This window comes from Lepidothrix coronata, unplaced genomic scaffold, assembly GCF_001604755.1.
Source record: "Lepidothrix coronata isolate B3197 unplaced genomic scaffold, Lepidothrix_coronata-1.0 Scaffold136, whole genome shotgun sequence".
Classification (NCBI taxonomy): domain Eukaryota; kingdom Metazoa; phylum Chordata; class Aves; order Passeriformes; family Pipridae; genus Lepidothrix; species Lepidothrix coronata.
In genome coordinates, this window is record NW_016690316.1 from 945,782 (window position 1) to 959,290 (window position 13,509).

At 39.9% G+C, this 13,509-nt stretch overlaps 1 protein-coding gene across 2 annotated transcripts; it reads left to right on the top strand.

Annotated features, from left to right (window-relative positions):
- Positions 1 to 16: 16 nt before the first annotated feature.
- Positions 17 to 13,177, top strand: SASS6 (SAS-6 centriolar assembly protein). 2 transcript variants are annotated; one of them, XM_017827175.1, is made up of 17 exons: positions 17 to 104; positions 1,254 to 1,314; positions 2,979 to 3,058; positions 4,177 to 4,281; positions 5,237 to 5,408; positions 6,349 to 6,426; positions 7,396 to 7,515; positions 7,604 to 7,795; positions 8,027 to 8,221; positions 8,572 to 8,661; positions 8,748 to 8,927; positions 9,532 to 9,613; positions 10,007 to 10,116; positions 10,942 to 11,064; positions 11,378 to 11,466; positions 11,782 to 11,873; positions 11,968 to 13,177. In XM_017827175.1, the coding sequence occupies exons 1-17, from the start codon at positions 37 to 39 to the stop codon at positions 12,051 to 12,053; spliced, it is 1,923 nt and encodes a 640-aa protein (XP_017682664.1). In that variant the 5' UTR covers positions 17 to 36; the 3' UTR covers positions 12,054 to 13,177. The 2 variants fall into 2 exon arrangements, with proteins under 2 accessions (XP_017682664.1, XP_017682665.1); XM_017827176.1 differs by lacking the exon at positions 17 to 104 and adding an exon at positions 896 to 921.
- Positions 13,178 to 13,509: the final 332 nt, after the last annotated feature.

The following is a 13,509-nucleotide window of genomic DNA, read 5'->3' on the forward strand; positions in this document are numbered from 1 at the left end:
ATGTTGCGACCCCGCCCCGCGGGCGCCCAGCGCAAGATGGCGGCGGAGCGGATCTTCGACCGGGTCGTGCCCGTGCGGCTGCAGGGCCGCGGCTGTGAGGAGCGGTGAGCCGGAGCGGCAGCCGGGCGGGCGGGCTGGGCTGGGCTGGGCTGGGCTGGGCGTCCGCACCGGCTGCGCGGGAGCTGCACTGCGTTCTTTAGAGGGGCTGCGAGCGACAGGCGCTTTCCTCCTCCCCGCTGGCCCCGTGCTCTGAGCGCCGCACGCAGGAGCGCTCCCCGGTCTCTGCGCTTTGGGACTGCCGTGGGCACCCTCCGGGGCACAGGGGAGGGACCGGGTGTACCGAGGCCGGGGACAGCCGGCGGGGCCGAGCGGGTGCTGTGGGTGCCTCGCCAAGGGAGCGGGGCCGGCGGGGCTCCGGCAGCGGAGCGACCGCGCGGAGGCTCCGCAGAAGGGCAGGGACGGCCCAGGGCCGGGGCGGCTGCCGGGCCCCGCGCTGTGTTTGGCCTCTCCCGGGCGCCGCGCGGGGTTCGTTTGGTCTCTGCCGGGCCCGCGCGGTGAATGTTTGGCGTTTCCCGAGCCGCGGTGTTGCCCGCGGGCGGTCCCGCCTCTCCCCGCTCCTCCCGCCGGAGCGCGGCCTCCCTTGGACGCGGCCCCTCGGCCCCGCCCCGCGGCCCGGGAGAGCGGGACAGAGCCCGCGCCTCCCCCAGACCCTGCGTTTGAGCCCCCTGGGCGAGGGAGCGCGTGGCCGGGTGTCTGGGGCAGCCCAGACGTTCCTGATGTGACCGTCTGTTCAAAATACAGTGAATACAGCGCTGTAGGTCCTGTCTGGATTAGACAGCGTGTGCCTGGCTTGCCTCTGTAAGAAGGCATGTGTTGTAACGCAAGTAACTGCTTACTCGACAAGAAGTAAATGAAGACAAGGTAGCACTGTATGATTGTCAGAAGTTTCAGCAATCGTTAATGAATTCCAACAGGCTTTTCCAAAGGTTATAGTTTCTGGACAAAGTTTCCAAACTTCTGCATTGCTATTTAAAGTTTGTTGGGTAACAAGCAAGCAGCAAAAAAAACCAGCAGTGACTGAGGAGCTGCAATGATAACTGAAACTGTTACATCTTAGTAGTAGTCATCAGTGGGAACTTTCTTAATGTTTCTGCTGAAATTTTTGTTTTTGAAATGTCATTGATTCCTGTAATGCAGCTGTGAACATGTTGTTTTGAGAATGTTTTCTTGATTTGTTATTTTTTCGTATTCAGGAGATTAAATGTTCGAGTGAATATTGAGCTGCTGTCAGTTTCTAATCCTGTTCATAAAAAGGTTGGTAGATGAGTCATATCTGTGTTATTCATTAGATATTATGTGAATTCCATTTTATAAAAGGATAAATAGGCAAAGGAAATAGGATTTTAGCATTTGTCATTTGACCTTATTTTATTTTTTGTATAATTTATTGAGTAATTTAGTTTGTTTGAGATGATGTGGTTGTTTTTTTTTCCTCCTAGCCTTTTTAGCCCTGTCTTTTAGTTTGGTTGTACATGGGTCTTAGTAAACCTGTATGTTAAAAGTGTTTGGAGATCCTCAGGGGAACATGGGTTAGAGCTTCAGAACAGTACCTGACACTAAAGGTACTTAGTCTAAGGTGCTAAATTGGCAGTAAAAAAAATAACTCCTCTTCTGTCTTAAGGAAAGTAGCAATGAGGTTACAACATCTGCAGTACATGTCTGAATTGTCACTTAAACTGTATGTGCACTCAGCTTGATGTTAAGATTGATCATGAGTTAGTTATAGTGTTATTGAGTAAAGATTTGTTTGTAAAGGAATACAGCATTTTTTGGAAAGATTCTCCTGATGGTGGCAGTGATAACAGTAATTCTTCACAGTGTGAAGAAGCAGTTCATGGAACTGTGTTCCATGCTGCAGGCTGTGTCAGGAGGAGCCTGGAAGTGCAGTTGGGTACATCAGTGAGCAGTCAGTCTGAAAAGACAAATGCTTCATCAGCTAATGGGACATCAGACTAAGCAGGTTCTTTTATCCCACACATCAGTCTGCCCCGTGTGCTCAGGGTGGTGTTAGTGTCAGTGTAAACTGTCTGCATGCATCAGTCCCTGAGTTTGTGCATCTCCAGCTGAGAGTTTTGTTGGTGTTACTGGCAACTGAATTACTGAAATGTGTTTCAGTTCTGTATCTGTACCTGTGCTGTGGTCACACTTCAGTTACGTTGGAGGAGCTGTCAGGTTTCTACTTTTTTACCTCAGCTAGGGAATATTATATTATTCACCCAGGTGTGAGCCTTGTTATAGGGAACAGGTGCCTGGGCCTGATGTACCAGGTGTTTTGCATAACCCCTTCCTTGTAGTGCAAGACTTAGTGCTTTCAGAGAAGGCAGGTTTTCCAAAATACTGTGTAGTCCTCCAGTGAACAAATGAGCGTCCCTTTAAAGGCTAAGCAGAATAGTGCTGCAGTTTTCCTTATGAGCTTACTGGGCTTCAGCTGTATCCATTCTATATTCGCTTCACACTCCAGCATATAAACTCTTCAGACAGTGGTTTCTTAAACTTTTAGGAGCAGTATGCTCTGAAAAATTTCCAGTTATGGGAGTGATGTGTTTGTGATCTGTTACAGTGGACTGCGAGTAATACACTTTATTTCATGATGGGGAAAAATATAGCAAATAGTTTTCTTTCTGGAAAAGGATGAATACACATGGAATTTTGAAACCTTTGCTGCTCAAAGTTGAAGGTTTTTACTTGGTTTATTTTTGTGAAAAACAGTTTTCCTTGTTTTCCCACTGTAATGTTTGAAGTTGTGTTTAATGTTTTACACATTCTGAATTAGTTGCCACAATTCTATTGTATTTTTGGTTAAACAGTTAATACTGTTTAAAACATTTAATACTGTTTGCAATATTGGTTTAAAATTTTTAAACACTCCTGGGTGGTTAATAGTATTTTAAATCATATTTAAATGTCCATCTTTTCAGGACTTAGCCGTTCGATTGACTGATGACACTGATCCTTTTTTCCTTTATAACCTTGTCATATCTGAGGAAGATTTTCAAAGGTAAGTGAAATTATAATATTTTCTCTGCGAAATGTTTCTAAATGGCAAAAAAGAATGAGGGAATATTTTTAGCTTGGAATGGTCTGTGTTAGAATTTAGGTTTTTACATTTTTCCCTTGTGAAATTTGGTCAGTATTTTGGCAGCATTGCTCTCTTCGAGCAGTTGGTGAAACTGCCAAGTGCAGGAGAGTGAGTGGCTCAGGGTTATACAGGTGGATGTGGAATCCTGATGTAAAGTTCCCTGCGTAGATGCAGTGCCACAGTTCATATTGCTTGATTGCATCTTGTGTTTATAACTATTTTTTTTGACTACTTCAGGAAATAAGTCTGCATGGACATAGATTCACAGGCCTTGCATACCAGTTGTACTGTCAGGTCTCATTTAGTTGCTCAGAATTTGATCATTGATCGTCAAATTTGGGCATCAAGCATGAAAATTTCAGTTTTCTGCTTTCTTTGGATTTGTTTGTGTGGTTTTGTTTTTGTTTTGGGGTTTTTTTTGGTTGCTTGGTTGATTTTTTTTGTTTGTTTTGTTTTTCTTGGGGGGGGAGTGGTTTGGTGTGTGTTTTTTAAAAAGAGAGGTGTGGTCAGTGTGCAGACCAAAAGGCAAAAGTAAAACAGTGTTTGCAAAGCAGAAGTGCAGAAGTGTTTTGTTATACAGAGGTACAGCTTCGTGCATTTGGTGATGGAGGTTTCTGTCTCAGACTTTACTGTGTCTGTGGTGAAGGGGAGCAGTCGGATAGACAAGTAGGCAGATAGTCTTGGTGATGAGGGAGTCTCCCCTCACTGTCCTTTGCCTCTTGCATGTGCCCTGTCCAACAGCCTCTGTGCTGTGAGGAAGATGCCTACTCAAAGGAGCACATTTTTGTTGTGCTACAATAACTTCTGTGAAAAAACAGTGCGGCCCATTTGCAAGAACTCTTGAAATCAAAAATATCCTCCTGGGATTATTATCCACAATGTGGTCGCATTTCTTATGTTTGAAAACAACATGCTAGTAAACTTTAATGACATGATCGGAATTTGTTCTTACTACTAGTGTGAACAAAACATTTTATAGGAAATAAATTTCACTTCTATATACTGTTAATATTTTTTTTCCTAATCTGTTTATATAGTTTGAAATCCCAACAAGGTCTCTTGGTAGACTTCTCTGCTTTCCCACAAAAATTTATAGATCTGCTTCAGCAATGCATTCAGGAACAGAACAAAGACACCCCAAGGTAGGTTATGAGCGTGTGCCATGTTACTCTGTATGTTCCTGTTGAGTTCTTATAATACTTGTCAGTCCCTCAGACAGAGAAGAATCAGTAGAACAAGGATAATTTAACGTGCCCCTGACACACCCAAATTTGAGTCAGTGGCTGTAACAGACAAAACCCAACTCTCGGGAGGACTGAGCGGTGGAATTGGTGTCTAGTAACAGTCTCTGCATCTGAGTTGAAGCTGGCAAGCTTCACAAGCTGGCAGATGGGCAAGAATGCAGCACTGTTGTTTTTGGGTTTGTTCTGTTTTGGTTTTTTATCTTTCAATAATTTAATGCTAGAGAGCTGATCTGAAATTGGTGGAGTGAGGTGTAAATCATCCTGTTTCACAGGAGAAGGCAAGGTTATAAGGCATTCTGACAAGGATTTATTTTCCTTCCTTTCAGTATTCAGGTATTAAAATGTGAGGGGAGAGACCTGAGATGTAGTCTTCCTTTTGGTGGCCTTTTGATATGTTATTTCTATTTCTGTGGGTAGTGAGGAAAGCCCTATACTCAGCTCCACTCCAAGTACTCAGGCTATTTCCTGAACATGTCTTGTGGGCTGTGGATTTTACTAGTTTGTAGGATACCTAAAAGTTAGGGGTCTGTTTTCCTTTTGAATTTGGTTACAAAGGCCCTACTTGGTTTTGCACTCCCAAGTCCAAGATGAGCTGCTGAAAATTTTACAGATAAACAAACTGGTTAGTTTTGTACATTCCTTATTATAGGGTGCAAGCATTTTAGTTGATTTTTTTTTTTTAATATTAACTGTGACATAGGGATTGAATTGTATAATTCTTTCTCAAACAAAAACTGGACAGCCTTTTAATGTACATAAACAATTACATTTTATTTGGAAATAGCTTGTAGGATCTAAAGGTAGTTTCAGAAAAAGATGTGCTTAACATTTGATTATTTTGGTTTTTCCCTAGGTTTTTGCTGCAATTAGTTTCTTCAGCACCTGCTCTAGATCACACAGCTGTCTCTTTAAATGTAGTGGAGACCAACCCTTTTAAACATCTTACCCATCTTTCTCTAAAATTCCTACCAGGAACTGATGCAGAAATAAAGAAATTTTTAGCCAACTGTTTGAAATGCCTTAAGGTAAAATGAAGGTTTGTCATAACTGCAACTAGGCCTTGATGCTGTGTGTACTTAAGCATTTTTTTCAGTCTGAATGCTTCAGAAGTATGTACCGCATTGGTTTATTTTTCCTTTTAGCCCATATGTGTCATTGCATGCAGCCACTTGGGTGCATGTTATGAAACCTAAACTGTTACTGTCACTCTGGCAAGGAAAATATGACCTGTGTATTCAGCCAAGCCCTGTCACTTGCACTGAAAGTGAGGTATTTTCCACCCGCAGTGCATGTGCTGTGCAGCTGTTGGATGCCTCTGGATGCCTCAGTGTCTGCTGTGGCACAGCCTGTGGTGATGGACAGAGCAGCTGCAGGAGTAACTTACTGTAACCTTGTGCTCTTGGCTCTGCAGTTGGGTGTAGGAAAGCTCTCCATGTAATTGTGTGGCTTATGGACTGCAAGGGGCTAGTAGCTATAAATAGCAAATTAAAATTGGAATGTTGATGCAGTTAGTAGCGTGCTAGGTTTGATTTCAGGAGAAATTAAAGGTCTCACCGTTTGGCTGTTGTCTGTTCCAGTTTCACAGCCTGGGATTTGTATTTCTCCTTCTGTGCTGTCATGTTTGTAGCCACCTGATAAGCCATTTTCATAACATACATTTAAAGTATTTCAGTTGATTTCTTGTTCACGTCACACCTCTGTAAACAAGTCTTCATGATAAGATACTATTATAAAAGTTTGGTAAGAATTTAATTCAGGGTTTTTACATTGTGGGCTAATGCCATTCTTTTAAATTTATTAATTATATCTTATTCCATATGACATTTAATAAGGGGATTTTTTTTTTTTCCCCACAAATACAGTGGGTATATGGTTTCTTAGGCAGCCAGTGCTGATTAAATGGAAGCTAAATACTATTTGTATTTGGGGAGCTGAGGATTTGATGTGATGTCAATTTGTACATAGGAGGACAAATTGATGCTGGAAGAAAAGCTTAGAAGAACCGAAGAGGATCTTACCAGGCAACTGAGCTACACTCAACAGGTAACGTCAATTTTTAGCTTTTGTAGGTTGCACTTTTTTGATCTGTGGAAAATGTACGTTTTTGTAGGCTGGGTGATTAGCCACTACCTAGCCAAGATAATTGACTTGGGAGTGAGTGAAAAGAAGAAAACAGTCTACTGTAGCTTTTCTAAAGAATGACTAAAGCCTGCAACTGAAGGATTAAATTTAATTCTTGCAGTACTAAATCAGAGTTTTACTTTATTTTGTACAGAGGTCTGTGTATACACACAGAAATTTAATACTAAATACATGGTAGTCTGAAGATAAATTATAAATGTACTTTACATAATCAATGAATGGTTGGAAATCCTTTTATTTGGAAAAATTGTGAAACCATGGTAAAAAAAGTGGAAGTCTTGGACTTCAAGTTACTTGACTCCTTTCTGCTTTTTGTAGTCAGCACAATAATTACTTCACCTTTGGGTTACAAGAGGATGATTTGAGTCAGGTTCTACAATTAGCAAGGTGACTTTTTTGACTGTCATGAAACAACAATTCCATTAAAACTCTTATTATGGAGCTTTTTTGGAGAGGAATATTTGTTTACAATTTCAGTTTGAGTTACTGCAATGTGTTTGCTGAATTGAAATGCAGAATTACAGATCAAAAAGAGGAAAAGCTGCTGCTGAAGAGTTTTTCTCCCTACTAGAGTGGTCTGTGTTACAAGGGTAGGGAACATCAGCAGGCTGGTTTTTCACTCTGAAGTAGTGGTTGGAAGAAAATACAATTGGAAATTAAATTACTTTATTCACAGTGTCAAAGGTGCTCTTCAGCTTCTCAGTACCTTACTTTTCCTAGTTACAGAACACACAGATATTTTGGTATCTGATGCTGAAATTTAGACTTTTCTTAATAATTCCTTTTAGTAAGTAACAGTAAAGAATCATTCAGTATTGACTGAAATGCTGAAATTTTTAAAAGTCTGTACACTTTGTCAAACTTCAACAGAGCTTGTCAGAGAAGAGCCGAGAACTAGACAAACTGAAAAATGAATGGACATCATACACTACAGCTCTAACCAACAAACACTCACAGGAGCTGACAAATGAAAAGGAAAGAGCTCTTCAGGTATGATGGTGGAAAAGAATTACCAATATTCTTACACGTGAATAGTCAGAATCATTGAATAACTGCTTAATTTCTTTGCTTCCCACAGGCACAAACTCAATACCAACAACAGCATGAACAACAGAAAAAGGAATTGGAAACTTTGCATCAGAAAAGTATTCAGCAGTTGCAGAACAGACTCTCAGAACTCGAGGTCATCAATAAGGACCTAACAGAGAGAAGATACAAAGGAGACTCTACAGTCAGAGAACTGAAAGCAAAACTTTCAGGAATAGAAGATGTAAGGCTTCTTAATTTCTAAAACCAAACTTAGTGGTGTCAGAGCATTAACACTGCCTGCCTGGGCATGTAATAGAAAATACAGCATATTGAGTTTGTTCATCTCCTCTTCATTCCATATTATGCTTATTATTCGGATATATCTGTTTAAATTACTATTAATTTAAAATACTAATAATTACTATTAAGGTTTTTCTAAAGAATAACATTAAATTCCTTCCCGACATTCTAGGAGTGTCAGAGAGCAAAGCAGGAGGTGCTGTCACTGCGTCGGGAGAACACGACTCTGGATGCTGAATGCCATGAAAAAGAGAAACTCATTAATCAGCTACAGACACGGGTGGCTGTTCTGGAACAGGAGATCAAAGACAAGGATCAGCTGGTTACTAGAACAAAAGAAGTATTAGATGCAACACAAGAGCAAAAGGTTCTTCAAACTTCAAAATAATTTTCTCTAAACTCTCTAGAACCTTCTTAATTGTGGCTTCCATAGGGTAGCAACTGACTTTTTTTGAATACAGCAAGTCAGCTTTTAGATGTAGTTAAGGTTCTAAATTATGGCATCAAAAGTATACTGGATTCAGTTTTAATATTGTGGTACTGGAGTACAGTTCGTGGTATTTTTTGTAAGAAAAAAAGAATTGAGATCCTGTGAAATTTGACTGAAAAGCAGGGACTGATTTCTTGTAAGGATAGCTCTCAATTATAGAGGTTCTACTTGAAACCATAAGTGATGTCTATCACAGTGTTATTATATTTTGTAATATTCTTTTTAAGGTGATACTGGAAGAGAGTACAGAGGAAAAACAGAGGCATATTGAAAAACTAGAGACAACAATTAAGTCGCTGTCTGCTGAACTCCTTAAGGTTTGTTCAACCATGACACTTCCTTGTGAAACATCTTCCTTATTTTTAGGTGTTTATTTTGATAATGTCTTGGGTTTTTTTAATAGGCTAATGAAATTATCAAGAAGTTACAAGGAGATTTGAAAACTCTAATGAGTAAATTAAAATTGAAAAACACAGTAACAATTCAACAGGAAAAACTATTGGGAGAAAAAGAAGAGAGACTTCAAAAAGAGCAGAGGGAATTGCAGGAGATGGGACAATCTCTTCGAGCCAAGGAGCAGGAGGTATTGTGATAAATTAACCCTCTGTCTTACAAATCCTATTGTATGTACTGTGTTGGTTTCTGTGTGTTTTAACTTATGTAAGGTCTTAAATCTTTCTGTGGAATAGAATATACTTCTATGTAAACAACTATGTTGATTTCCATATGTGTAATATACTTAAATGTGTAATCAACTTTCAGTTTTTTTAATGTTAAACTGATTTGTAAGATCCATTCATATGGAAGAAAAGTAAATTGTATTAAGAATACAAAGCAATATAATGGATAAATCAGCATCCTTAAAAGACACATTCATGTAGGGTTGGTGAAGGAAGCAAGAACAGGAACAGAGTGAACCTTTTTCTTCCATTACGTGTGTTCCCGTTTAGAGTCTTTGCATTATTTAATAATAGAAAAATAAAGTTCAGAAAGGATTCTGGCTGTAATCTTGCTGAAACCTTGGCTAAAAGTAGTAGGGGCTTACTTTAAAAGAATTGCCATATTGCTTTTGTAAAAAACTGAGTTCAAACTTCTTTTAGAACAACTTCATAGATGCTTATTTTTGTTGCTGTTTGTAGTTAGTAGTAACTCCTGATGGTGTTATAATTATTATGGGACTATTACAGGTTTGCAAGCTACAAGAACAGCTAGAAAGTACAATGCAAAAACTAGAAGAAAGTAAGCAGCTACTGAAAACCAATGAAAATGGTAGGTTTATACAGTTTCATTTCTCCTGTAAAAATGACAGAAATGCTACTGGAAATTGATGGAAGCAGCTATATTGGGGTTTTTGTGAAGAGCTGCAGTTGCTGTCGTGTTTGGAAAACAACTTCTGGCTGTTGTGGGTGTGTAACAGCCTAGAGCTGCAAGTAGAGAAGGCTTCCCTTGGAGCTGGTGCTTGGGGCTGTGGGGTGCAGTGCTCAGGCTTGGAGGGGTAGAGGAAACTTCAACAAATGGGCTTTTCATGGCTCTGGGACTCCTAGTGATGCCTCAACTTAAGGAGGAAAAATAGCTGTCACTTTTTTTGAGGAAGGGCTACTTGCCATTTCAAACAGCTTGTAAGAGGTAGGAAATGAATTTGAGCTTTTTTTCCTCCTACAGTGATCAGCTGGCTGAACAGACAGCTGAGTGAAGTTCAGATGGCAAAGAGGCTGGACACTTCTGCCAGCACACACGGCGGTGGTAGGGCTGCCTGTTCACCCCATGGCATGGTAAGACAGAGCTATAAATAACAAGGTTGGGATGTGGTCATTACTTCTGAAATGTGTGGCCTTAAAAGAGTTTAAAAAAAAAAAGTGCTTTCATCATCTTTGGGCCTTAAAGTTTTGGGTGGGTGTGGTTTGTGGTTTTGTTTTGTTTCTTTTTTTTTTTTTAACAACATAATATCCTGTTGGGCGCTACTTGATGTCTTGGGCCTCTTAGGTGAGATTTTTCTAAGCTCATACATAAAATACACAAGCCAATGCAGAATTGGCTTGGAAAAGATGAAGTGCAAGGTGAAGGGGAAAAAAGAGGCATTTTTATGTTGTGAGGTTAGATTACTAATTATCTTTGTATAGATTGAAAAACAAGTGTACTGTTTGAATACTTTTACTAGTGATACTTAAAAACAAGAAAATAAGGGGTAAGAAACATTACCTGCAGTCATTGTTAAATACCACAACTTAGTGGTTCTTCCTGTGTTGTGACAGCAGAGATCTGTACCTAGTAATTGATGAGCTGCTTGTTCAGTAATGGAAGGGCACGTTCACACAGAGAGGTCTCTTGATTTATAGCTGGGTACACCCAACACAATCAGTTATGGGCTGTGTAGTTTTTTACTGGCTAAGAGTGCTCAACTCATCTTTTTAAAAGTTGCAACTTTTGCTTAAGCATGTGAATCTTGGAGCAGTGATGTTTTCTTTCCATCAGGAAGACTCACAAGTGTTGGCTTTGTAATTGTGGTGGTTGGTTAATTTTGGAATTTTGAATCTCTATAAACAATTACTTTAAGGATTGTGTTTCTCCTTTATGAATGTATTCTATTTCTCTTACAGCCTGACAGACCACCCTTTCCCAGCTCAGCAATCAGTCATCCCATTTCTCCTCTGTATGCCTTCCAGAACTTCCTGGAACCAACACACAGCAAAAACACCAGTTCACCATGTCCAGTACCAAAGGCAGGCACTTTGACTTTTTTGTGTGATAAGAATGTGACAGCATAAAATACCAAAGCATAATGTTGTGATTGTGTCTCAAAATCCATGAAGTATCTGCTGTATATACTCTCAAGCTCCCTGTCTTGGACATTATCACCCATGGCTAATGCTTGTCCTTAGGGTGCTTATTCTCCCAGGCTGTGCTGCACGGCAGTGCTCTGTGAGGTGTAGGATCACTAATCCCTGGGAAGTTTGCTCTCTGAATGCACTCACTGGTGGGGGCTGTCAGATCTGGAGAGGAGCTCTTTAACCTGCAGCTCTCTTGTCTCTGCAGGTTCAGTTTAACACACAGCTTTCTAAATTGAATCGATGTTCAGATGCTCAGACACTGACTGCAACCAGTCATCCAGCAAATAAGGAGAAGTAAGTGTCATCTACTGCATTTTTAGTATTTTTTATTATTATCTTTATATTTATTATTGTTATATAATTACATATTCATTATATATTAATGTATCTATATAAAATATATAGTTTTTATTACTATAATATATATAATATATATATAATATATATAGGCTGTTCTTAACCTACTCAGCAATAGTTTAAATGGTAAATAAAGTTGTTAGAAACACAGTAGTTTCACTTCAAGTGTTTGAGTCTGTAGCCACACTTGTTGTAATGCACTGATAGCAAACTGCATTTGCTTTAAATTTTAATTAGCCTTTTTATTTCTAGTGGTGATCATTTGGGGCTGGAATCCAAGTATCTCAAGAGAAAAGATGACAGCATTCCTTTACGAGGGCTTAGTCAGAACACGCTTAACTCGGGTATGTATGAAATAGTAGAACAAGACCTTATTTGAAATGTACTTGAGGGGCAGTGACAGACGTGGTTCTATGAAGTGTTTGTGCTGTTCCACAGAGTACCTGAGACCATACTTGCCAGCCAAAGCCCAGCCGTTGCCCAAAGCTGCAGGAACACCGGCCTCGGCTTATTTTCCTGGATAATAGACAGGGTTCTGACAATGAGAGTCATCTCTTAACCATTTGGGGGAAGTTTTGAATGTCCTGTAATAGTGTGTTAGTAGAGTATTGCTGTGAACTGACATAATTTTATAAGACAGTTTTCTTTGAGAAAGGTATCTTGACTGACTGGGGTGATGTTTCAGGGTGTGTGAGCCTGAGAAGATAAAGCTTTAATCAGCCTTAGGGGGACCAACACTGACAGTAAGTTACTGGGGCTGTGCAGAATTTTCTCTTAGTATATTGTTGACCCTGTAATAGCCATAAAACCCCACCAAAGTGCTCTTTTTTATAACAGGTGAAATGTTCATTCCCTGAGTGAGAACATATATCTGTGAGTTTCTATTTTTTGACTCCTTTCAGAGAAAGGATGAGGCAAACGGAAAGCACTGTGCTGCCAGTTTTAGTAATGGCCAAGCTCATAACTTAGTACAAGTGTCTCACTAATCCTCCCTTACATTTTAGTTTTAAACACTTGCTTAACTTTTGAACCAGCTTATTTGAATTGCATACAAATCTAATATTAAAGATGCTAAATTATTTTACTGATGGTATAAAATTAAACTTAAAATGTCTCACTCTTGGTTCCCCTAACTTTTTAGTTAATCTCTCAGAATTACATTCCACAGACCACTGTGCATAAAACATTATAAAGTGAATTATCTGAATAGGTAACTATTGACAAGTATCACAACATCTAAAAGATACTTTATTTTTACAAATCGTACTTTACAGCTGTAAGACTATACAGAAATTTAAGATACTCTAAGTCTATTCAGCTTGCTCTGCTGTCTGGGTTCAAATGCCTGAATCATGTAACAACCCATTTTGTGCCATCTTTTATTTGGTGTCCCCCTACAGAACCAGTAGGCATGTAGTCCTAACAGGCACAGTACACTTAAAATGATTATTTCCATACTTCTGTTACAGATATTCCATACTTTTTATCTTAGTTGTTAAAGTGCAGCCTGAAGATTGTACATTTAAGTGGTTTGTTTTGCTGTGTGAAATGTGTACATTTGTTTATAAATCAGCACCACGTTAATGTATATTCACTAGTTTTGTCATGTGTAAGTTTCAATGGAAATATTAAATGTTTTTTATCAAAAGCTCCCATTAGTAATGTTTTAAGAGTACTAAACCAACATCTCCATTGTACCGAAATTCCCAGATGAGGCAGGTGCCAGAACAGCACTATTTATTTCACCCTTGCTCTGCACTTTCCTTTCCCCACCCCCTGTACAAATTCCCCCCCGGCAGCCCCCCTGTGCTTACAGCCCCATTTCTAAGGGTCAGTTGGTGTGACTGAATTTGCTGTTTGTCTCCACCTGCAGATGAGCTGCTATCAATCAAAGGGTGGCAGCTTTCCAATCTCCCAGGCCTCTTCACAGCAAATACAAAATAAAAGCATAGTGGGCTAGGGCCGACTGATCCCTGCAGC